The sequence below is a fragment of the Nannospalax galili genome, unplaced genomic scaffold, assembly GCF_000622305.1.
Source record: "Nannospalax galili isolate Female #2095 unplaced genomic scaffold, S.galili_v1.0 scaffold567, whole genome shotgun sequence".
Lineage (NCBI taxonomy): Eukaryota > Metazoa > Chordata > Mammalia > Rodentia > Spalacidae > Nannospalax > Nannospalax galili.
In genome coordinates, this window is record NW_008357638.1 from 646,230 (window position 1) to 671,514 (window position 25,285).

Genomic DNA, 25,285 nt, shown 5'->3' on the forward strand with positions numbered 1-25,285 from the left:
TTCCATCCCTCCCAGGCCCCCACCAGCTTCTCTCATGTCCCCTCCTCACACTCTCTGTTAATTTCTTGTCCTTTCCTTTGATTATCATTGTTATATACACATACATTTATAAATACATATATATATGGCACTGAGTTCATTTAGTGGTGCTCATGTGTACCTGTGTTTAGGGCTGTCCATTTTAGTTGAGGACCAGATGGATCCATTGCATTAGGTCCAAGGCGTGGCAGAGTTGGAAGATGGTGGCAGGAGATGTGAGTACCTTATAGTGGCCAGGAAGCAAAGGGAGGGATGGTGTTCTAGCTGGCTTCCTCTTTCTTCACCTTTTATTCTATCTGGGCCCTTACCTTTAAGGCAGGTCTTTTCTGCTCAGTTGATCCTCTCTGGAAATACTTCACAGACTCACCTGGAGGAGTAGGCCTAATGTCCTAGGCCCTTCTCAAGCCAATCTATTTGACAATAAAGATTAATTACCACAAAGCCTATGTCTTATAATTTCAACTACAGTGATAGTCTTCTTCCTTCAGCATCTCCTGACACTAAACTGTAGATGAGTTTTATGGATGAAAAGGCCAGAAGCAAAAATGCTATTTTATAGGTAAAACAACACATGAAATATTATGTGACTCCTATTTAAAGGAGAGAAATTGGCATGGAAGTTTTAGTGCAGTGTCTGGCCTATAATAAATGTTAAAGAAATTTGTAATGCTGTTTCTAGCATCCTTTTTTTTAAAAAATGTGTATGAGTGTGTTGTCTGCAGGTCTGCAAGTGTATCCATGTCATGCAGTGCCAAGAAGGTTGGATCCCCTGGAACTGGAGTTCAGATGGTTATTAGCTGCCAGTAGGTGCTGGGAACTGAACCCAGATCCTCTGCAAGAGCAGCCAGTGCTCTTAACCACTGAGCCAACTCTCCTGGCCTCTGTCATCATCTTTATTACCTTCGGTGGCACAGCTGACCCACAAACAGAAGTACCAAGTGAGAGATGCTGCAGGCTCTGTTGTGCAGTGGTCACCAGCGGGCTTCGGGCTCCCATGGGGGAGCAGGCAGATCTTCTGGGGTGTTTGAAGAAAATATTCATGCTTCTGGCAGTATTTATTTCATCCTTTTTACTATCTCTATCCTAAAAATAATTTGGGGCTCACAATGTATTTAAACATTTATATAACTTACAAGTAAGTACAAATAAATATATTCAGCATCCTCAGTTGGGAGGACTTGAGTTCATTCATCCAATGCACATTTATTCTGGGAATTCTGTGTTCCAGTTATTGTACTAGGTGCTGAAGGCACACCAGTAAGCCAAACAGAGGTCATTAACAAGAAGTTGTCACTTTTAAGAATGAGAAAAGCAGGCTGAAGAGATGGCTCAGCGGTTAAGAACACTGGTTGTTCTTGCAGAAGACTCGGGTTTGAATCCCAGCACCCACATGGGAGCTAACAACTGTCCGTAACTCTAGTTCCAGGGTATCCAGTAACCTCTTCTGTCCTCTGTGGGCATTGCACAACATGGGTGCACTTACCTACATGTAGGCAATACACGCATACACATAAAATAAAACTAATAAATAAAATATTTTTTAAAAAAGAATAAGAAAAGCTTGAGGATTTATCAGTAGCTCTTCATAAATGGGTTTTTTAAAAAACTGACAGTGTCCCGAGAGTGTGGAAGGAAGAAAACCTCAGCATTTCCTATGGGTGAAGGCGCTCAGAGTATGTAGGGGGTTAGCTTCCCAAGGGATTGACGTGTGTGTGTGTGTGCATATGCATGTGGAAGGAAACCAAAGGTCAATGTCAGATGTCTTCTTTAACCACTGTCTACCTTATTTTTTTGAGACTGGGTCTCTGACTGAACCTGGGGCTCACCAATTCAACAGCCTAGCTGAAGTCCTAGGGAATCCTCCTGTTTCTGCCTCCCCAGGACTGGGATTACAGGTGTGTGCTGATGTGCCCAGATTTTTATTGTGGGTGCTAGGCATCTAAACACAGTTCCTGATACTTGTGTGGCAAGCACATCACTGACTGCGCCATTTCCCTATCTTTTTCCAAGAGATTTACATAGAAATGGGTGTGTAGGAGAAATTCATACCTTCAATCATCCTTGTAATCACCCATTCACCATTCATCTATCCATCCATCCGTACAGACATACATCTATTTATCCAAAAATTTATCTACCATCCATTAACCCACTCATCTATCTATACATGCAACCCTTCATGCCTCTATCTCAAACTTTTTTTGACCCTTGTTTGTCAGGGTCTAGCCTGGGCCTTAGAGAAATGTAAATGAATAAAGCCTGATCTCAAGACGCTCATGGTCTAGCTCCAGACTTGCCCAATATGTGCAACAAGCCCACCGAACTGGAAGGGAAAGCCAGAAGAGTGTTGTAACACACTCTTGAAGTGAAATATTCTCTTACCTGGTGAAACTTTTAGAAAAGCTACTTCTTGCCTGTGCCACAATTTAAGTATGAAAATTTCACTTAGAAATAAATTCCATATTTGAAAACTTCATTTTCTCAGAAATATTTTGCTTTAAACTTTAATGATCCCTTTCATATGCCTGCTTACATGTTAGAAGTCAGAACTTTCAGAGAGAAGAGGCTGGGTTACCTGAAATGATATCTATTACTGGGTAGAATTCCCTAGGGCAGCAAGGTAGAACTGATGAATCCAGGGCTAAAAACCTTGCTCCACTACTAGTGAACTTGGTTACTTTGCCCAAGTCGTCCAACATCTCCAAGACTGTTTCCTTTTGTAAAATATGAGAATGCTAATAGGTCCAAGAACAAGCTATTGGGACAATTCAAGGAAACAAGGTCTTTATCAGGGGCTCTTTATATGTACCATAGGTAGATTTCAGTTTTATCCACCAATTTAAGACATTGTAATTATTCTTTTCAGGGCACTAGGCTTCTGAGAATGTGGGTAGAAGAAAGGATCACACTTGAAATCAGAAACCACTGCATGTGGTCCCCCTGTACCACCTGTACTGACTGACAAGGGGGAAGGCAGCTCTTACAAAAGTTCTATTGTAGCTGGGTGTGGTGGCACACGCCTTTAATCCCAGCACTCAGGAGGCAGAGGCAGGTGGACCTCTGTGAGTTCAAGGCCAGTCTGGTCTACATAGTGAGTTCCAGGACAGCTGGGGCTACAGAGAGACCCTGTCTCAAAAACACCAACACCCCCCACCCCCGCGCAAAAAACAAAAGTTCTATCGTGTGCTAAGTGGAGCTATCAATGGCATTTCCCCAATTGCTAGAAATGGTGAGGCTGAGCCAGTATCTTGGCCCAAGAGCGCAGGAACAGAGCTTGCTTCTGTATGCTAGCTGCAATCACTCTCCACCTGTTCACCTCTCCACAGCTATTGCTAGGCTAAGTCATCAGTGCTTTCTACTGTAAGCTGGTGATGGACTAGTACATTTGTTTTTATGAAAGTGGCATGCCTTTCTCTACTTTGTCGGCCTCAAGACCCCTTCTCATCCACATGCACATGCATAATGGTGGGACCCATGCCTTTCTGGTGTTATCATCTGCTTTTGCTAAACGGATATCAAGACACGGCTAATCTGTTCTTCCTTCTCCTGTCCAAGGTCATTACCTCTGTTGGTGCTTTCTATTAAAGCCCTTCAGGGAGAAGAGACCTCAGGCTCCATCTTCCATAGAATGTACTCAGAGCCTCTGTGTATTGGAAAGTATTTCTAGGTATTTAGACTATCTAATACAAAGTAAACATTATGGAAACAGTTGGTGTAACTATATTAGTTGTTTGAAACTGCAGATATGGAACATGTAGGGCTGGTTGTACATTGTTGAGAACATTATAGTACATAGTTTCTCTCTCTGCCTCTCTCTCTGTGTTTCTCCCTCTCTCCTCTCTTGTCTCCCTCTCTCTCCCCTCCTCTCTCTCTCTCTCTCTCTCTCTCTCTCTCTCTCTCTCTCTCATTGCTCACTGAGTAATCTGATGTGATATGAGACTTTCCTCACCATTCTGGAATTTCAGCCAAGGATCAAAGCTGCAAACCAAAGATGTCCAGTGTTCCTGCAGTCTACAGAGAGCTCTGACCACCTTGCCTCACAGAACTTCACAGGAGGCCTCAGGAGCCTCCCTAAGTCATCAGCCCTCTCCAGGTAAACCTCTATAATGCTTCACCAACCCAGGGGTTTCTGTGGGGAGAACCTGGATGGGAAAGGGGACTGGAGTGAGTTTGGGGCACACAGTTTGCCTGGGGAGCAGTGACTTCTTTCCCTATGTGCTTCCTGCCATGTAGGTGAATGGGAAAGGAATCCCAGACACTCAGAGCCTCGAGAAGGGTGACAGCTGTTTTTCCAGCCTGATGCTTGCTGAACCACAGAAGGAAAAGGCCATACTGTGGAAGAGGTGGAGGGCTCCAAGACAGCTCAGCGATGTCCTCTGGTAGCTCATGTGATCAGAGAGGGTGGGTACCCACTGAGTGTCTGTGCCGGAAAAGCAGAATACCCACCATGAAGAGGATAGCTAACTAATTTGGTTCTTGGTGCCTCAATGGGAAACACAGACCCAACTGAGCTTTTCCTTATCTCCATGGAAGATCCAGAAAAGATAAAAGGGGCACAAAGCCATAGAGGGTCTGGAGAGGGTTTGGGGACTTGCATGTTTCAGTCTGGACAAAAGGAAGAAAGGCCCGCTTCTGTGGCAGGTTCTGAGTGACAGAAGGCCTGGGTGAAGCCAAATACTGGTCCTCTGAAACCATACCAATCACCTGCTCACAAACAGCAGGATTCCACAACCTTCCCCACTAGGGTAGACTATGCCAGTCAGTAATGAGCTGGTGAAATGGATCAAGGAAGGGAACAGTATAGTTTTGACTCACAGAACAAAGAATTCCCAATTCGATGGACTATTCTGAGTGACACCAAGTGAAAAGCCATAGGAGAACATGGTCAGCCTTAATTACCTAAGTTAGTTGCTGTGCAGGGTTAGACTCCAGAGTGAATGGCTGGGCTAGAAGAGTGCTGTTCTATTACCATCTTGTATCTATTACTATCCCAGGGCCAAGTTGGCATGGGCCACCCACTGGGCACTTCCCACTTTGCTCTTCAAACAGCTGAATCTTTTTTATTTATTTACTTATTTCTTTTTGTGATAGAGTCTCATGTAGTCCAGGTTTGCCTTGAACTTAACACATAGCCAAGGATGACCTTGAATTTCTGATCTTCCTGCCTCTACCTTTTGAGATTACTTCTATCTTTGAGATTGCCTCTACCTCTGCTAAGATTACTTGCATATGCCAGTATACCCAGTGTTCTAATTAGCTTTCTGCTGTTGTGATAAACATCATGACCAAAAGCTACATGGGGAGGAAAGGGTTTTTCTGTCTACAACCCACAGTCTATCATCAAGGGCAGTCAAGGCAGGAACTCAAAGCAGGAACTTGGAGGCAGGAACTGAAGCAGCTTGCTTCCCTTGGCTTGGTCAGCTTTCTTATACAACCCAGGCCCACCTGCCAAGAGATGGCACTGTGCACAGAGGGTTGGGATCCCCTACATCAATTAATAGTTAAGAAAATGCCTTATAGACTTGGCTACAGTCTATGGATTCCATGGAGGAAATTCCTCAATTGTGGTTTCCTCTTCTTAGGTGTCTCTGATTTGTGTCAAGTTGAAAAAAACTGACCAGCACACCAAGTTTTCTTTGGTGCTAGGGATAGAGCCCAGGGCTTCCTGTGCACCAGGCAAGAACTCTAGCAACTCAGCTACATGCCCAAGCCTCAAGCAGCTGAATCTTACTGGTTTTGCAAATTACTGAATTAGTGCCTTGCCATGGTTCTGAAGCCATTTAGCCCACCTGAGAATTCCCCACACTTGAGTTCCTTGTGAAGCCACAAATATCCCATGGCAGAGGCAGACAGTTCCTAGTAACCTTTCTAAAAGTTCATTTTCCAGTCATGTGAGACCAAACGGCTATTTAATTGATGAAAATATCATGCTTAAATATTTTTATTTATTAAATATTTTTAATCTTCCCTGTGAGTCATTTGGAATGACAGATTGTATTTTAAGAGGAGCAGGGACCTCCCCAGAACATCATCCCTTTTTCAGTTTTTCCATGCATTGACCCTCAGGAGGCCTGTCTTGGATTTCACAGGAAGCTGCCCTATGCCCTTACTTCCAGGCAGCATACCCAAGTTTCCATATCAATTAAACCTCTGCACTCCATCAGCATGGCCCATTGTGAGTGTAGGTCCTTTTAAGGGAAAAATGCTGCCCTACCTGCTCATAGCTGCTTTAAATTCTAGAACATCCCCAACCCATTTGTTCCTTTTGTTTAGGTAGAACTCATTCTTTAAAAAAAAAAATACTAATTTATTAATACTAGGGTGTGTGTGGAGGTCAGAGGACAATTTCGTGCAGTCAGTTTTCTCCTACCTTTATGGCGGTTCCAGGGATCGAACTCAGGCTGTTAATCTTGTATCATGTGGACAGTAAGTGCCTTTACCCACTAAGCCATGTCACCAGTCCCAGAAGTCATTCTTTTTTATTCCAGTGACTTCCAGTCCTGCGGCTGTTGCTGAGGAGTCAGCAGGTAGGGGAGGGCTTTCCACGCAGGTGACAAGTGAAGGGTGTGACAGCTTTGACAGTGCTCAGATACCTGTTTCTTTCCCTCTGCAGCTGAAAGGTTCTAAAGGGAGGAGGGCGGGAAGGGGGAAGATGTCATGAAGTCTCAAAGAAAAGACAGCTTTCCCTCTCAATGGACTCCAGGTTGGCTCATAGAAGACTCTAGAATGAATGAATAAAGTATCAAATGGGAGATCAAATGGAGAGCAGGGATGATGGCTTAATAAAGTACCTGCCACACAAGCAGGAAGACCTGAGTTCAGATCCCCAGTACCCATGTAAAAGTTGGGCAGAGGAGCGTGTCTGTAACCCCAGCATTAGGAGCTGGGGTGGAAACAAGCAAATCCCTGGAGGTCAGTGGCCCATAAGTGTAGCCAAATCAATGAATTCTAATTTCAGTGAAAGACACAGTCTTTAAAAAAATTAGAAAGTAGAGAGCTTTCAAGGAAGACCCTCCATGTTGATCTCTGGCTTCCACACATGTGCACACATATGCATGCTCACCTGAATGCACATGTGCACACACATGTGCACACACACATACTCAACATGTACATACAGCACACAGGCACACACATACACAGATGACGACAAACAGTAAGAAGTCATGTGTCAGGTGGGAATGATCCTGCCAACAGTGGCCCTGGGTCCTGGCATTAGGGCTTGGGTGATTGAGGCTCAGATTTGGGCTCTCATGTGTTACTTGGGTCACTTGGACCAGAACTCAGCGAGTTTTAGTTCCCTCATCAGTAAAACACAAATGATCTCTAATGTTCCCTCTCTATTTTAAAAATTCTCCTCATGGATGGTTGCTATGTCTACCCCTGGCACTTGGCTGTTTTTCTTGCCATAGGCGTGATTCCAGTCCTCTCTGAATTAGCTTACGCTATAGAGCAGTTGCTCCTGAGCAAGAACTCTGGAACCATCAAAAGAGGTTGCTTGGTGACAGCTTGTGTACATAGGTGGCACATCTTCTGTGAGGAGAGAAGGTAGAATGTTCCAGAACATCTCCCAGGGTCATTGCATTAGGTGGGTAAGAGGATACACAAACCTGGAGCACATTTTTTTTAAAGTGAGCTGATAGAAACATGGAATCAACAATAACTGGGAATCTAAAAAGTCAAAATTGACATTTCCCCTACCCCAACCCCTGGTAGCATTGCCCAATTCTCTCCAAAATTTACAGAACCACCGTTTCTTTCAGTGGCGATAAAGACAAATTCTCTGTTGACTTTATTTCCAAACCCTGCCTTTTGGAATTGACACAGGAAGAGGGCACCGTGCTGGCCAGGTCTGACCCTTCGGTCAGCAGACTCCAGACTTTCTCTGTTCTCTCTGCCTATCTCCTCAAACAGAAGCTACTGCAACAGATAGCAACAACACAGATAAAATGCAGAGCAACATGGGCTTTGAACCCCTTGGCTAACAGGCTTATCACAAACTGGTCACCTCTCTGATCCTTCAACCTCCAAGGGTGAAAGACCAAGGTTTTGCTTCTTTTCCTAAGAGCTGCTCTTCAGAGGGTCTCCGTCCCCTCTGGTGTGACCTGTACCTTCAGGGCCCAGTGGGTAGGAGAGGTGGCAAGGCTCAGGTAGAGTAGAGTAGCTGCAGTGGGGGAGGCTCTTGGTTTGGTGGCATGATTGAATCAAGGCAAAGGTAACACTCAGGTTAAAAGCCCTGGCTCTGAATTCAGACTCTGATCTCTCTCTTTTCTAGGCTCGGTGACCTTGGCTGAGATTTTCTTTGTTTGTTTTTTAATTTTTCTCTGGCCAGGCATGGTAACACATGCCTTTAGTCCCAGCACTGGGAAGGCAGGGGCAGGCGCTTCTCTGTAAGATCTAGGCCAGCCTGGTCTACATAGTGAATTTTAGGCCAGCTGGGGCTACAAGGAGACTCTAACAAAACAAAACAAAACAAAACAAAACAAAACGAATTTTCTCTGTACTTTGATTTCTGTATCTGAAAATTGGAATAACAATGCTAATATAGTAAGGGCTGTTAGGAGGGTTAAATGTCATGTATCTAAAACAACAGGCCTTAGAATGAGGCCTGGCCCATAGGATGTGCCAAATAAATCAGTGGTTCTGGGAGAATCTCCTGGGAGAATCTGCATACCCACAGCCCACAGGGTTTAATTTTTAGGATGCCTTGGGCTGTGATTCTGATTGGGGGGAGGCGGTCTTGCCCATGTGGTAGCACCCTGTCTCCCTCAGGATGGGCAACAGCTGCCTCCTGGGCTACTCAAATTTCTGCAGACTGGTGCCTATGGGAGCAAGTTCAACAGTCTGGCAAGTTCTGCTTGTTGTACAGTCGATGTTTCAAGTTTCAGCTCAAAGATATTTCCTCCTAAAGACCTTTACCTAGCCTGGCCCTCTGTATACGGTTCTAAGCCCTTACTTTCAACTCTGAAACTCATGTTCATTACCTGTGAAGCACTCTGATATAGGGCTAGAGCCTAATTTTTAAGTAAAAGCTGGCTTCAATTTGCATGCCCCTTTTTATAGCTTTTATTGATTCAACGTAGTATGGGTATTCATGTGTTTGCTGTAGAAAGAGGAATGGATTAGCCAACAAGGTGCTGCCCCAGACCAATGGGGGCACAAAAGAATGTATGATATGTACAATATACTACTTTCCAGAAGTGCAAAAAGGAAAAAATTCTGAATTCTATCGTATACCTGGACTCAAGAATTTTGAGTGTGCATCTTGTGGCACATTTTGCTGATTGCTGGCCCTTGGCTCTGACTGGATTTTATTAAATGAAAATCCTTAGAGGATAAATCATGGGTTTAGCCCAATGTTTGGGCTTCAGTAATGATCAATTCTCATGTCTTGAATGAATGAATGAGCATTTTCTTACAGTGGAAATCACCTGCCCTTCTTCCCCTCCATCACAGTCCTCATCCTTTTAGGATATTTACAGAGGGACTAGTAAAATTAATTTCATATAACTCTTTAGTTCCTCCTCCTTGGAATCAGGCCTGTTATTTGGGTAGACTGCCCCCAAATTGGAGTGAGTGGGTTCTAAGATGTTTCCATCAGCTAGACTATTCCAGAAGCTATTTAAGCAGAATTTTTCCCCAAAAGGAAGTGGTTTTTTTGGGGTGCTGGGATGTCTTTAATCAAGGAACTATGCAAGCTTAGAGACACTGAAGACCTACCTCTGAGATCTCCTTTGTGTCCACCTTCCTTGAGGTAAAGCTCTATTGGTGCACTAATTAAAGAGGAGTTGTAAAGGAAATTTTGGCAACTCCCAACCTAGCTGAGCATTAGAAGGGAATGGGGAAGCTCAGAGACAGAGTTACAAAGGTTGGGCTCTAGTCTAGGTGAGCTACTAGGGCCCAGGGCCTTGGAATGAACTGTGATAACAAGGCAGAACAGTCCCATCTGAAGTAAAGAGCAACAGGATGATCATTTAGATAATTCAAGTTCAAATCTCACTTTAGTACACATTGCTAACAGGCAGGTACAGAGATAGCAAATGCTAATGCTTATGTGACCGGACAGATAATGAGCAAAGTGGGTCAGATAAGACGGGGGGCAGGGGGAGGGAAATGTGGCAAACTAGAAGCTTAGGTCCCATTGAAAGAAAGCAGGCTATTCAGAGCCAGTGAATTGGTACCAAGCCATCTAATTTTTAAAGAGAAATGGGAAAATGTGAAGTATAGATGCAAACTTCCTTATTTTAAAAGTCTGGGGAAGACCAAATCAAGTCCACAGGAAATTGAGTTATTCCCACTGACCCTTCTGCAACCTTTAAGGTCTTCATATCCACGGGGTATGCTCTCCACTGTGGCCTCAGAACCCATTTGGGAGTTCCTGAAATGTTCCCGTTCCTCTTACATACACTCCTTGTTCCACACCTCACATTTCTGGAGACTAGAATTGTTGCTGGTATTGGAGCTTTGGGAAGTGGAAAGAGGAGGCACAAAGGTTATTTTCCAGGAAACACCAAGTGTTGACAAGTGCTCAAATGCTCAGCCAGGGTGACATGGCCACAGATTGGTTTTTGTGATATAGGTGTCTTCAGCTGACTGATGCTTTATCTCCTCTCTTGTTCTCTGGCCAGAAACCCTAGTAGACTTATAGTCCAGTAGGACTATCTGTTAGGATCACATGGTAGAGATACTTGGTAACTTGACCAGGCTCGATTGTTTAATAAAGAGTGAATAGACACTGGAAATAGGATCCTCAAAACTGAAACCCATAATCATCCCAACCTTGCTGTTAGCCAGTGGTTTTTCCCCATATCCCACTGTCCAGTTCACTGAAATTCAGTTTCACTGAGCATCTGAGGTATGGAAAGCAATGGCTGGATACCAGGTGTCCATGCTGCTCATGGTGATGGATAGGAATAAAACAGTTGACTATGGGTAGAAAAGGACAAAGGGCTGCAGGTCTAGAGGAGTATGGCACTTCATCCAGTGAGTAATCATGAGAGACTCAGGGATAAAGTGACACTTGAGATGTGCCCAGAAGGGTGACTCGATTGTGATATATGGGAAAATCAACCCTCACTGAGATTGCAAAGTGAGCAGAGGCAAGAAGGAGGGAAGGCAAGAGCAGTGTGAGGATGGTTGCCAGCAGAGTACTACGGGACAGTGAAGGGAGAGGAGCTTGGTTTTCCCTGGTAGATACTGGAAAGCCTTTGAAAAGTTTCTGCAGGGCCAGATGGATATTGAAAATGGGCTAGACTGGGAACTGTGTGCAAACTGGGCTGGGAATCAGGAGAGAGAACGTGAGACACAAGTCAGTAGGTGACTGTCACACCTGGGTGGATGGTACAGAAGCATGTGAGTTGGAAGGACAGTAGAAAAGGACAAGAGAACATAGATGCTGGCTGTCACGCACACCCCTGCTGACCTGGTGCTTTCTCCCTTCTCAGCCCTCTTTCGCCAGATGTTTACACTCACCATCCTGTCCAAGTCTTTCCTGTGGAGGTCACTGCTCCATTCCTGCTGTCACTTCCTGTGGTCACCTAAGCCCTCAACTCACCAGTCAGCCAGCAGAACTTACAAAGCTGGTCTCCCCCTTGGTCGATGATGAATATACCCTACTTCCTTAGCCCTTTCCTAGTCTTCCTGCCAGTCCTCTGTCCACCCCTCCTCTATGACTTTGTGTCCTCTTCCATTCCTTGGGCCCCTCCTTCTGTCTTATAGCAGTTTTAAATGTTATCTATGTAACTGTGTTTGGTGGATTAGACCTGACATCCCAGAACTTGAAGCAGGAGGATTGTGAGTTTGAGAACAGCCCAGGTTATATACCAAGACTTTGTCTAAAAAACATCATTAAAAATGAAAATTAAAAATTTTTGTCATGAAGCTATTTATGTACTTATGACATGAGTCCTGTGCAGTCTGGTCTCCCTCTGACTGGGACTTTTGGATCGCTCTTTCTACTTGATCTCTTCCTGTGGAAAGCTGAGATGACTTGTGTTGGTATATTAGCAAAGGGGCCTCATTTTTCTCTCCTGTCTAGGGCCTTTGATTGGGTGTTCCTGTACCCCAAACACACCTCCCGAGTGGACCCATGGCTGGCTGTCTCACTGTTTTGAGAGCTCCATCCTGTTTTGTCCTGTCATCTAAAATCACACCTCTCTTACTACCTGAACCCTCTCTCTTCCTGAGCTTCATCATTAATGTAGCACACACTGGACCTTCTTACCTATTTACCATTTTTTGTCTCCACTTTGGTATATATTGCATGGTGGGAAGGACTTTGTCTTGCTTTGTTTCATTGGCTGTATTCCTGGTGCCCAAAAGTACGTGGAATGTGCTAGGCACATGTCTGTTGAGTAAATGAGGGAAGGAATGAAGAGGGAACCACACCTCGCTACTCTTCTTATTTGGGGAGCAAAGCTCTGCGGAAGTCCAGTGGACACTATTAGAGGACATTCCCCAACTAACTCAGACTCAGCATGTACCTGAACTCACACTCCTCCTTGACCACTCTCTTTCTGGGTATCATCTACTTGTGTCCCCCACACAAGAGGAGAGAGGTTGGGGCTAGAGACTGACTGTCTATGTAGAGGTGAGAAGGAAGATGAGGAAGAAAGGCATACATGAAGGAGGAGGATGAGAAGGAGGAGGAGAGATGGGGAGACAGCAAGCCCAGGAAGAACAACTTTTGTGAGTATATGTGTATTTAGAGAAGAAAAGCTGGTGGGAACATTTTGAGGATGAAAGATTAAGACAGAGATTCATGGAAACCACAAACAAACATCTTAAGAAGAAGAAATGGTTTCCAATCCTAAGGAGGATCAGGACTGGGAGCTGGCTGTTGGGTTTGGTCCCCTGGTGACCTGCAACGCTACTGTCCTAAACATCCCTAGTGGCTCAAGCAGGAGGCAAGAGAGCAGTGGGAAGACAGAATAAACAACTCCCAGCAAGTAGCAGAACTTGACTGGAGACAGACTGAACAAGATGGCCAAGGTGAGGTGGCTAAAGGACAGAGGCACCAAGTGGCCACAGTACAGGAGGGTATTGCAGTGATCAGATCAGGGGAGTTCTAGAATAGAACTTAAAGACTGGTGACTTCAATGTTCACCTTGCAGAATAGGGTATCTGGGCTGGAGAAATGGCTCAGTGGTTAAAGGTTCTTGCTGCCAAGCCTGATAACCTGAACTCACATGGTAGGAGAGAGCCCACTCCTGACCTCCACATGCATGCTTGTAGCACGTACAACTACCCCCAAAATAAATACATGTAAAAAAAGAGAACAGGGTGTCTGGCCCAAGGTCACGGGGGTCTGGGGGTTCTTGGACCCCTCATTCAGGTTGTGACCATTGCTCTCTTCCTGTCATCAGCAGTGGGTATTTCCCAATGCTGTGGCTCTCTGCCTCCAAAGGTAATATTTGTCTCCTATTGATTCAGCATCTAGCCTGTGAAATATTAACTGGAGCCTGGGGTTCAAAGGCTTGACTGTTGTTTAAACACTCAGTATGTGGGGATAGGATGTACAGCCGAATCTCCAAACTTCACTGATGAACCAGCAAGGATCTTCTAAGTCTATAGAAGTTGTAGAGAAAGCAAGCGGGCCAAGGAGAGACTGAGGCCCAGATGGAGGGTTTGGAGGAGGGAGAATATCCCAGGGCAGAGACCTTAGAACTGCGGAGAGAGCTAAATGGCTGAAATTTCAGGAAAATCCCAAACTTAGGCTCTCAGAAATGTCTATTAAATATAAGTTAATATCTAAAATTCTTTATCAAACAGAAACTCTTCTACAAATATAACACTGGAGCCCTACCAAGAATTTCTGGGACTGGAAATTGCAGTTTTCTATTTCTGATGTCTTCAGCCCTTTGGCTTTGTTGGACAAAAGCGTATTTGTGCTGTCCCTGGGAGGCCCTGGCTTTGGGGTGGAGGCAAGGCTGATGAGTGGGAGGGCTCTGTTCTGGGGTGCTGTCTTTTCATAATGAGCAGACCTCTCATATTCAGTGTGATTTAGTGACTCAAAGTGGACCTGCCCTCAAAAAACTTCTCCACTTAACTTTCTAGTGACTAAATGACGTAACTTTGTTAAGCCAAGCATCATCTTTAGTATTTGTTAAAATAAAACTATTTCTGACTGTAGCCAGTTGGTTACTTACATCTTGGTTTAAATGAGTTTATTTGACTCTTTCTTCACACAGGAGGTTTGGTGGAGCGGGTGGTGGTTGGGTAGTAGAGTCAGTAGGTGAATGGGTGCCCTCTGACCCAGATACTCTGAGTGTAGAGTACCACTCTGCAAGTCTGTTTCCTTGTCTGTAATTTGGCACTGACATGTCATTGGGCTGATGACCTTGGCGAATGGCTTCAAGGCCACAATTCCCAGGGGAAGCTGTCTCCTCAAAAGGATGCTGAAGATGAAGACATACTCTTCGTGGAGGAGTCTGTTGCCTTCCCTCTTCCTCTGGGAGATACTACATAGCTTCTAGCCTCCTTTGCAGGTAGGCATGGCCATGGTCTTTTTTCTGGCCAGGGGAACTAGGCAGAGGATTTCCCCTCCTTCTGCACAGTTTTCCCCAGACACTCTCCTCCCTCCTCTGTTCATGGGTTGCAGGGTATCCTGTCCCAGAGGATTATGGGACTGTGGATAAAGGATACCTGAGTTCCTGAATGTGTGGAGTAGAGCACTTACTCTAATATGCACAGGACTGTGGGAAATGCATGTTTGCTAAGCCACTGTGATTTGGGGCTTGCTTGCTAAAGTGTAAACTTGCCCCATCTTCTTCCCATCTCAGGATCTTCCAGGAGGGAAAGCAGGAGAGTTGTGAACCAGGGACCTGGAGAAAAATCCAGACCATCCTCCACAGGCTTGGTAATCCCCTGTTGCAAGATGTACCTGGATTTCAACCTGGAAGGTCAAGCTGATCACTGTGCAGTGATCAGGGCTCCAGCATCCTACAATATTTCTGTGAATATTCTGAAAATGGAGATTTCCCCACCCCATGTGAAATGGGGATATGGTTTGGCTATTAAACTGACTTTTTTTCATTGACGATGCCATGTGGGTTTCTAATCTTTTTTTTTCCTAAGACTGGTTATCATGTAGCCCATGTTGGCCTTGAACATTATATGTAGTCCAGGGTAACCTTGAGCTCTTGATCCTCCTTCCTCTACCTCCAAGTACTGGGATTATAGGCATGTACCACCATGCTGTTTTATAGTTATGGGAATCGAACTTAGGGCCTTGTGCACGTTAGGCACTCTGCCAATGGAGCTTGGCCTCCCATCAGTTAAATTAATAAGTTTATTGCTTTAGGGAAGCACAGCTATCAACTAGAATGAAAAAATTCATTGGAATAAGCTATACAGTTTGAAATGAAACTCTAGCAAAAAGTAAAGCTAGTATGTGGTGGGAAATTTCAGAAGAGTTCTGAGATTGGCTTGGAGGAGACATGAAGGAACTTTCTGGACTGCTGGTCCAGATGAGGACTGAGGTGATAGTTCTGTTAGTAAAGCGCTTGCCTTGAAAGTATGAGAACCTGGGCTCCATCTCCAGAAGTCACATAAATACAAGTTGGGTAAGGTGTTATCCCAGCACAGTGGAGGCAGGGAATGGCGGACATGAGGCTTGATGACCAGCTACTCCACGCTTCTTAGTGAGTTCTAGGGCAGTGAGACCTTATCGTAATACAAAATTGTCCACAGCTTGAGGAATGGTACATGAGTAAGGTTGTCCTCTGGCCTCCCTATGTACCCACACATGTTCACCTGGACACATGAACACGTGCATATAAACATGCACATAAAGAAATTGTTGGGGCTGGAGAGATGGCTCAGCAGTTAAGAGCATTGGCTGCTCTTGCAGAGGACCTGGGTTCAATTCCCAGCACTCACATGGCAGCTAACAATTGGCTGTAACTCCAGTTCCAGGGGATCCACCTTCTTCTGATCTCTGTGGGTTTGCATGACACAGGTGCACTTACATACATTCAGTAATACACTCATACACGTAAAATACAAATAATGATTAAAAAAAGGAACTTGTCCAAATTTGCTTTTAATCATAAATTTGGTTGAGGAGCCTGTTGATGCACTGCCAGGGGGCTGTTCTAACCAGTTATCCAACTCTCTGCCCCTCCACAAACAGGTGTCTTACCACTCTTGAGAATACTCAGTTTCAGTCTGCTCAGGTTGGGGTTACTGCTCTAGCACCTGACACCCCTGATAAACTAATTCGTAAGGTAAGCCCTTTCCTCACAGATTTTTAAGATTTATCTTTTACGTGTATGTGTGCTCCCGAGTGTATGTAAGTGCACCATGTGTGTACAGGAACACATGGAGGCAAGGATGGTATCTCCTGAAACAAATGTTGGTGATGGGAGCTGAACCTGGGTCTTCTCCAAGAGCAGCAAGTGCTCTTAACCATTGAGCCATCTCTACAGCCCCCAGGAAAAGGCTTTCTACTAGTATCAGAGCTCGGCAGAAAGAATAGGTCTCAGCTCCTGTGCCACCCTGTTCAACAGCTCCAACAGGGATCAATACAGCAGGCTGCAGATCTACAAGGGCTGGGCCCAGCACACCTTAGCTAGCAAGCTTGGCTTGTCCTCAGCAGGAGGTGGAGGAGGTACTCTCTAACTACTTGGTCACCAGGGTATTTCTTGGTCTAGGGTTTGCAGCCCACTGCGAAGGTAGGTGGGGCCGTCTTGGGATTTGTAGGGGGAAAAGGAAGAAGGTACATCAGTAGCACAGGATGGAGAAGGGGTGGTAACTTCAGGGGACACTGCAGAGGGCCTGAACTGAGTCTGCTTGCAGGTCCCAAGCCTGGCCCACAGCAGCCCCACAAAGCCCCAACGGCATCAATCTCACCCTTCTCAGTCCCTAGTTTGCAGCTGGGTTCTGGAAGCTGCCTGTGGAGTCTATGCTGGTCTTAACTGAGGCATTTTTTTTTTTTTTTTCCTGCCCAGCCCAAGCCCCATGAATACAGACAATTCACGGCCTTGGCTCTTTGGAGGCCCAGTTTTGAGAAACATTCTCAGATGAGAATAACCAGAGATGAGAAAGTGGTATTTGTGCACTCACCCTGACCCCTACAGGACGGGTGTCCCTTCAAATATGGCTCCCTAGTCAACCCCAGAAGAGCTCGCTGCAGAATCGGGAGCACTGTGCTTACTGCTGACTCTAGTTCTAAAATTTCAGAAATGCCTACATCACTTCTGGATTTAATAGCGGGTTAGGAGCTTCTTGACCTAGCAAACATGCAGTAGCTGCAATTTGTTCATCTCACCTCATATTTCTCTGTAAGAGTCTACAGTGGTTTTCCCGCCTGCACTTCTATCTCCTTATAAGCTTGGGCGAAATGGCAGGCACTCTGGGTGCTGTGACAGCTTTCTAGCAAGTTCATCTGTTGCTACAGCAAGGACTGACAGCACTTGAGTCCTGCTTGGATAGCACCAGCCAGCAGTTGTCAAGGGGATGGGTGCAATACTAATGAAAAGCTCAAACTGACCCCATCCCCCAGAACAGGAAGATTGAGTTTTAATGGGGGAACTGACGCGTGCCTGGATACCTCAGATCGTCTGAGAACCGCCCAGGATTTGTTACTGAGCCTCCTTCACTCTCCCCACGAGTCTAGGGCGTACTCAGTAGAAAGGGGAAGTTTGCCTTTTCAGGTTTGGACTCATTGGATATGTGAATGTTGTATGAAGTTGGCAATTCTGAAATTCTAAAAGGAGGGCAAATGTGCGCTCTCTTATGCTTAAGCCATGTGTTCAGGGCAGACTTAGTGGAGACTGAGGAACTGAATGTACCGTAAATCTGCAGAAATCCCTTGATACAATTAAGGCAATGTTTTCTTGAGGCTTTAAATCAGACAATCCATAATACTTGATGTAGGAAATGTTCCAGCTTCCATATCTTTATTAAATATTTGACAAGTTGCATCACTGCTTTACAACGACTTCATTTTGTCACATTTTTTCGTTTGCTGTCAGGAAAACAAGCTACAATTTCTCTTTAGATCTCTCCAGAAGAAAGCAAAGAAAGGACTTGTCCTTAAAACTTTTCCTGCATATATCAAATTCAACCATAAGTTAAAGCTCTTCTGATTGTGAAAATGAGCATTATCCATTAAGTTGTCTTAAAAAAAAGTCAAGGTAGTTTGGTTTTTGACCATTGTATCAAATAGCACTTGGCTTTGTTAGGAGGTGGGGTTATAATAAAAAGTTATGAAACACTGAGAATTCATTTGGAATGCTTGAAATTCTTTTCACCTTTGAAGTCACCATATTTTCTTCCCCCATGTTTTCATTTGATAACAGGCTCTGAGGGTCAGAATTCTCAGGACACAAGAGAAAACTGTAGAAGGGACTAAAGTCTTATTCCCTTTTGAATCCAGATTACTCATAAAGGTGTAAAAATGCTATACAAATATATACATATATATTTGGACAGCATACACATGTATATATGTATATATGTTACATGTGGGGTAGCAAAGGAAAGACGAAGTCACACAGAGTTAACATGGAGGAAACTGACAATGTTGGTAAAATCAGTCTGAGTATGAGACAGGGATACAGACATCTGTTGACACAGATTATGGCTACGGGAAACGCGTTCAATGCACGGATACATGGTGGCAAATGCAGGACACTAGAGGTCAGGCACCAACAGTGATGTCCTTAGATTCCTACCATTACTCTTTACAAACATAAAACCAATCAAGGGACATGCATTCCAAACATGCACTGCTTGGACTATTAACATTTTTTAAACAAAGGATAGACGCCAAATGAGAAGTTTTCTTGGAGAATTTCATACCAACAGGAAACTACCCCTTTTCTAGAAAACACTATACAGGCTCATGTCTTGAAACTATAGCTTTACTCTGACACACTGAAAACACTCTGGGGTGGTGTGTGCATACACACGTGTATATACACTGTTCATTAAGGCTTATATAAATGAAAAAAAGTGGTCCAAGGTGTATCACATTTTCTTCCCAGTTTTAAAATCTAAAGTACAAAGTGGAGTTTATAAGTTTTTTTTTAAAACACATCCCAGTCCTGAAATTGGCAGTTTTGACATGACTTAGGATATACCCCAATGCCTGAATGAGACAGAGGTAGTATGTGGTCTTCTGGAGGCTGGACAGGAAGCAGGGCAGGCGGTGACCCTGCACACCAGCACCCCTACTGGCCAGGAAGCTAATGACAACAGACAGCATTTCCCTTTGGGTGCTGAGTGAGACAAGGTAAGGAAGGAAAAGGACAGAAAGAACAGAGCTAGTCCAGTGGGGAGCTGGGCAGCTGATGAACCTAGGCTCTTGTAGACTTTCAGAGGTGAGATACAAGACTATTAGGAAAAGTAAAAAAAAATATGGTAACTGAGAGAACATTAGATGCTGCTCGATATGAACTTGACTCTGAAGAGAACAAAATGGAATCTAGTAAGATCAAAGAGCAACAACAGTACATGACATGGAGCAGCTGGTTCAAATGTTTTGCAAGCCATTTGCCAAAATCTGCTACAGGGTCCTTATATGGGAGGAACAATTCATGTCAAGTCACTGGACATAATTTGCTATGTGAATTTAGGGATTACACGCTATCTTCTAATCAAAGTCCTTGGGGATAGATTTTTAAAAAAATTTTTCTTATTCCCCTTCAGCAATGGGGATCAAACCCAGGGCTTTGTACAAGCTAGGCAAATACTCTGCCACTAAGCTACATCTTTAGCCATGGAAACAAAAATAAAGTACCTGTCTCTGGTTCTTATGATTTGTTAGAGGACTGGCTACGGAAAGGTAAAGAATGATGCATGTTTCAGACAGACAAGGAAAGTGTAATGAAGATGCCTCCCACCACCTGTTCTGGAGGCAGCAGATTAATCTAGACTTATTCACAGACTAAAGGGGGGCAGGGGCAGAAAACACAAAGGTAGCCACATGATGCTCAAAGCTTTTCCCACAATGCAGTAAGAGCCCTGGAACCCATTTCATAACCTGTAGGTGACTAGTTTACAACAACTATTGTATGCAGGGATCCAAGGAGGCAGGATTACATGATCACTACAGCTCAGAAGGAAGCAGGCAACAGAGAGACCCCCTGGGCACAGAATAGTATGTCTGTTGGGACAAGAAGGATGAGCAGTACCACCCTCCTCCCCACTAGGGGAATGGGGAGGCCCAAGGAATGACTTTGCAACCTGCCCCTGAGCAGAGCATGCACTCTAATGCCACTTATAATTATGTTATGACTGGGCATGGGCATTGAGATCTGGAGACAAGAAGACATGAAACCATCTTAGGCAAGAAGTGAAACTTCACAAACTGGACCTCCCCAGGGAAGCTAGTGAACTGTTCTGATTTTGTTAACAAACCAACTCCCAAATCCAGCAATAGCTATTAAAGTCAGTATTACTAAGGGGCAAGCGACCTGCCTTTCAAGTATTCCCAGGAGTACACAGCAGTAACTCTTTTCTGCTCTTGGTTTAGGAAATGATAAAAGTAAGTTTCATTTTTTCCTATTTTCTTTCCTTTAATGATTTTATTATATTTACGTGTGAGTGTGTAAAGGTCAGAGGACAACTTTTGGGAGTCAGTTCTTGCCTTCCACCATTTGTGTCCTGGGGACTGAACTCAGGTTGTTAGGCTTGGTGGCAAGCACCGTGACCCAATGAGCCATCTCACTGGCTCTTTGCGAATTTTTAATACTTGGCCTAATTGCACTTAATGAATAGTGTGATTCAATATAGAGCTTACAGAATCATAGAACAACCCTTGTTCTTAGACTAGATTTGGTTTTGCCCCTTATCAAAGCACACTGCTTAGCACAGGCTTTGGCACGATTTGTAACCAAGAAATGGCTCTGGACTAGGAAGGTTACAAAAAGAGACCCCCCCCCCACATCTGTTAACCAAAGGGAGAAAAGAAATCTCACCAAAAGGCAAAAAATATGAGTGTTAAATGTATTTTATAATCACTTAATACCACGTGGAAGGAAGCCAATACTCAAGTGTGGTAGGAATCCACCTCTGGAACTTCAGTACTCTCTGTACTCTTTCAGACAACACAGTCACAACCACAAATGTCCACAGCTTCTCCCATGGCCCCCACAGAGACCTCAAAACCACAGTCTTTTTGTCTTATCCACAACTGGGAAGAGATCAAAATATCTGGTGTCACCTAACTTCCATGACAGGGTCTAGGACAACACATGTTAAAAGGACAGCAGGGATGCTGAACTCCCATACTGTCTCAGGCATCTTCTCAGAAATGACAGAATTCTGTAATGGACACTTACACACTGCAGACACCCTCACACTTCCACCACTGCCAGCTACGCAGCTTGAGCTCAGTGGATCCCACTGGGTCTTCTAGCTCACTTTAAAATTAGCACACAATAGACATGACTCAGGCAGTATACAGTATCGAAGCATGCAACAGGTCATACGATACGTAACAAAACTTAGTTAAGTGTATAGTAAGTAAATCCTTGTTGTTGAGTAGAAATGACAAAACAATTGGAGAAGACAGGTATATAGGCTCAGCATTACATCCCGGTTTTTATACACCAGCAGCCAGATTTACAACGGATATATATTGCACCAGAAAGATGTGTGCGGGGAAGGAAAATGATCATCATTTAATGTTTATGAGAAGAAATGAAAACAAAACCAGATATGACTGTGTAGGATATAAAGTGCCTTCAGAATTGCTGCAGTTAGAACTGGTTATTTAGTTTCTGTTTAGCAAACACAGAGATGAGAGACCACTAGATCTGGCTTCCTCAGTTTGAAATAAAGCAGCGCCGAATTTCACTGGAAATGTCTCTACTACATACAACAAAGAGAAAAGAGAAGAAAGGGATCTCTGTACAGCAACAGGAAGGGGGAAGGATTTCTGATGAGAAATGACAGTCCCACCCTATCTGAAATGTGTGACCGCGTATGCCAATACTTCTAAGGAACAATGGCGTCATTTCTTTCACGTGAACACAAAGATATCATGCTATGTTACAATTCTCCAAGCCTGTAGCTAGTATTGAAATTTGTACAAAAAGGTATTATCCAGTTTATTTTTATTCTGAGTATGGAAAAAAAAATCATTATGCTTAATGTTTTATTTGAAATTCTCTCAAAGTACTTGTATGTAGAAGGTTTTTGGACAAAAATTAGTCTTCCAATTCTAATAGAGAGTGGGAGTGTCAAAGTACTTCAAAAATAAAAACGCCATTGACATTAAGCTTGGTATGAAATTCAATTACAAAAAAAAAGCTCACTTTTCCAAGTACATGAGACATCTTAATGAAATAAAATCTGAAAATCGGTCTAAATCATTTTAAAAAGTAAACATGAGTTGTAATACTATACCTGTAGAGTGATTAATTCCATTCATTGTCATTAGAAAGTATGCAAAATATTTATTAAGGGCTTTGCCTGCAGAGGCACAACATAAATAGAACAAGTCCTCCTGAAATGTAATTAGTGTACACGTCAACCAGTTGAGAATTGGTGGTGAAAGAGGCGGGCACTGGAGCTGGAGCTGGGTTCTCTGGCGGAACTCAGGCAGGGCCTGGAGGAGGCTGGGCTCCGGAGCCAGGCCAGGCAGCTGCCTCTGCCACCGGCTCTGCAAAAGTCTGCTAGGCAAATGCAAAAGTGCACTCGGAACTTGCTGGATGGGCAGCACCCCCAGAGGCAGGAGGCCTTAATCCACTCCTTCAAATCCTTGGGCGTTTTCCACGGCCATGAGAAGTTTCTCTCGTAAATCTTCAAAGGTTTCATATGGAGGTAAGTCAAGGCGATTAAAGCTGAAAAAGGAACAGAAGATGTGGGTGAATGGCCATCATCCTCTCCCCCATATCAATGCTTTCTATATATATATTTGGCTAACGGACACCTGCTGTTTGAAAAAGGGAATGAAAAGAGGCATAGCCACAATTTTATTTACAACAGCCCAAATTCTAGTTATTAAACTGTCCATGTGAAACAAGCTATAAATCTAAAGGGGAGAGAAGATAATCTTTTAACTGTCCCTATCCCCTCTGCTGCTGAGAGGAACACACAAGGCAATATAAATACTACACATATATATCAAGATTGAAAACACGGCCTGGTGAGATCGTGTGGGCATAAAGGTGCTTGTTGCATGAGTCTGGTGACCTGAGTTTGATCCTTGAAACCCACATAAAGGTGGAAGGTGACTCCATAAAGTTGTCCTCCAACCTCCACACAAGCACTGTGGCATGGGCCTCCCTCCCTGCCACATTATCATGGGCAGGCACACATGCGTGCGTGCGCGCGCGCACACACACACACACACACACACACACACACACACACACACGAATTTTTTGAAAAAGAAAACCCACAGAACATGGACAATGTGTGCTTTGGGAGTGGTGGATGGACTGAAACTCTACTTCTAACACTATCACTTGTTCTACCATGTCTGAGCCAAGTGCTTTTCTGTAGGCATGAAATAGGTAAAGTTGGCCTGCACATGCCCAGCGTGTCAGGCAGCCCACCCCTGGAAATGCTGCAGACCCCAGAGAAGAGCCCAGGGTCCCTCAGCTCCAGAATGCTGAGCCGCCTCTAGTAGCAAGAGCCAGCAAGCCAGTGACAGAGTGAGGCATTGCATTCCTAAAAAGCCCCTCTAGATCAGAAGGCTTCAGCTGGGGGGATGTGAAGAGATACAATACACACCGAGCCTGGGGAGTAAGGCCTCTGGTGGCAATTAAGGCTACTTGCTTATGGACCAAGTTCAAATCCTGTCTCTGCCACCTTCCAGTTGTGTGACTCTGGGCAAGCCATCTTGCCTTTCTGAATCTGTCTGCTCATCTGTGAAAAGGATGAAATTGATCACAGGAAAATGGGGGCGTCAAATGAATATATGCAAGATGGGCTGGCAAATGTTCAAAAGATGGCAATTGGTGCTATTCATTCAGTGTTTACTGCATGTTCACTCTGTGTGTGTGTGTATGTGTGTTGGGGGGAGGGGGATAGGGCACCACTGCTGATACATATCGGTCCTAAAAAGAGCCACACCCTTACCCAGCTCAAGATCATTAAAAAAGGGCTGGAGTTGGCCCTATAAGCAAGGCAATGCTTTGTTTGCTTTATAGAGCAAGAACCTGACCTGAGACACAGAAAGCTTAAATTGCTCGGCTCCAGTCACATAGTGAATGGGAGAATCAGGTTTGGCCCAAGTTGGACTTTAAATATTTTTAATTTTTTTAAATGTATATGAGTGTATTGCCTGAATGTATGTAAGTGCACCTGTGTCATGCAATGCCCTTGGAAGTCAGAAGAGGTCATCGGATCCCCTGGAACTGAAGTGACAGATGGTTGTTAACCACCATGTGGGTGCTGGGAATCGAACCTGGGTCCTCTGCAAGAGTAGCCCATGCTCCCATCCATCTCTCCAACCCCCCAAGTTGGATTTTAAACCCTTTGCTTGACCCACCTATGGTTGCATTTGCCCTGAGTGCCCTTACTGTCTAATTTAAAACCAGCCCCCTGAAGGCACTGATATGATTCCAATTATGAGCCCAGAAGCTTCTGATGCTCTCAAAGCTGTTTCTCAGAGGCAGCAGTAGGGCACAAATACAATCCATGCTGCCTGTATGGAGTCTAACATGTGCCATGCAGATTTTCTAGCAGTCTGAAGGCATTAGAAGACAGGACACTATGTTGCACAGGTTGGGGGGGGGCGCTGGTCCCAGAAATCCAGGAATCCCAAATAAGTCAAAAAACAAAACAAATAAACCTCAGGAATGTCACAGTTAAAAAAAAAAAAGAAGGAACAGCTTTTAACTTCTGTTTTCAGCCTGACAATGAGCTAAAAACAATTTCACTTGCTATAAAGTCAGAGCTCTGCTTTGTGAACGGAAGGAGGAAGAGGCTCCCATAGACTTTTCAGATAGAGGGTGCCAGTGCACCTTGAGGCCCTGTGGCCATTTCCCACCTTTGAAAAAGGTTGCCATGGGACTGAGTTTGAGACATACCAATGTGTTTGAAAGGATGCATAGGTTTGAGCTCAACATGGGGCCCGTTTCCTGTCAGATGGGTCATAATGACCCACCTCTTACAAGTATCTTCACGACTGTGAGTCAATCACACAGGCATTGGGACAATGCCAGAAAGATGCCAGGTGGTTGGCTGGCACTGTTACTTTTGTGCTAATGGCTTTGGTCTGTCACTGGGAGCTATCAGACCTTGAGCAAGTCACTGTCTCAGTGGGCTTTGCTTCCTCACACAAAAC

General features: G+C 44.4%; 1 protein-coding gene and 1 long non-coding RNA gene across 8 annotated transcripts in view; one reads left to right on the forward strand and one right to left on the reverse strand.

Moving 5' to 3' along the window:
- The first annotated feature begins 4,004 nt into the window (after positions 1-4,004).
- LOC115067994 lies at positions 4,005-15,077 on the forward strand. 2 transcript variants are annotated; one of them, XR_003847358.1, is made up of 3 exons: positions 4,005-4,132; positions 4,273-4,440; positions 14,820-15,077. It is a non-coding gene; the product is annotated as an uncharacterized LOC115067994 (long non-coding RNA). The 2 variants fall into 2 exon arrangements; XR_003847359.1 differs by lacking the exons at positions 4,005-4,132; positions 4,273-4,440 and adding an exon at positions 13,544-14,525.
- A 2,830-nt stretch (positions 15,078-17,907) lies between these two features.
- Positions 17,908-25,285, reverse strand: part of Nedd4l (NEDD4 like E3 ubiquitin protein ligase) — a 364,487-nt gene continuing 357,109 nt past the window's right edge. For all 6 annotated transcript variants that reach the window (XM_008855365.3, XM_008855364.3, XM_029557321.1 and 3 more), the window contains one exon: positions 17,908-22,832. In XM_008855365.3, the coding sequence (XP_008853587.1) occupies positions 22,730-22,832 (103 nt within the window). In that variant the 3' untranslated portion in view covers positions 17,908-22,729. The remainder of the gene's footprint in view (positions 22,833-25,285) is intronic.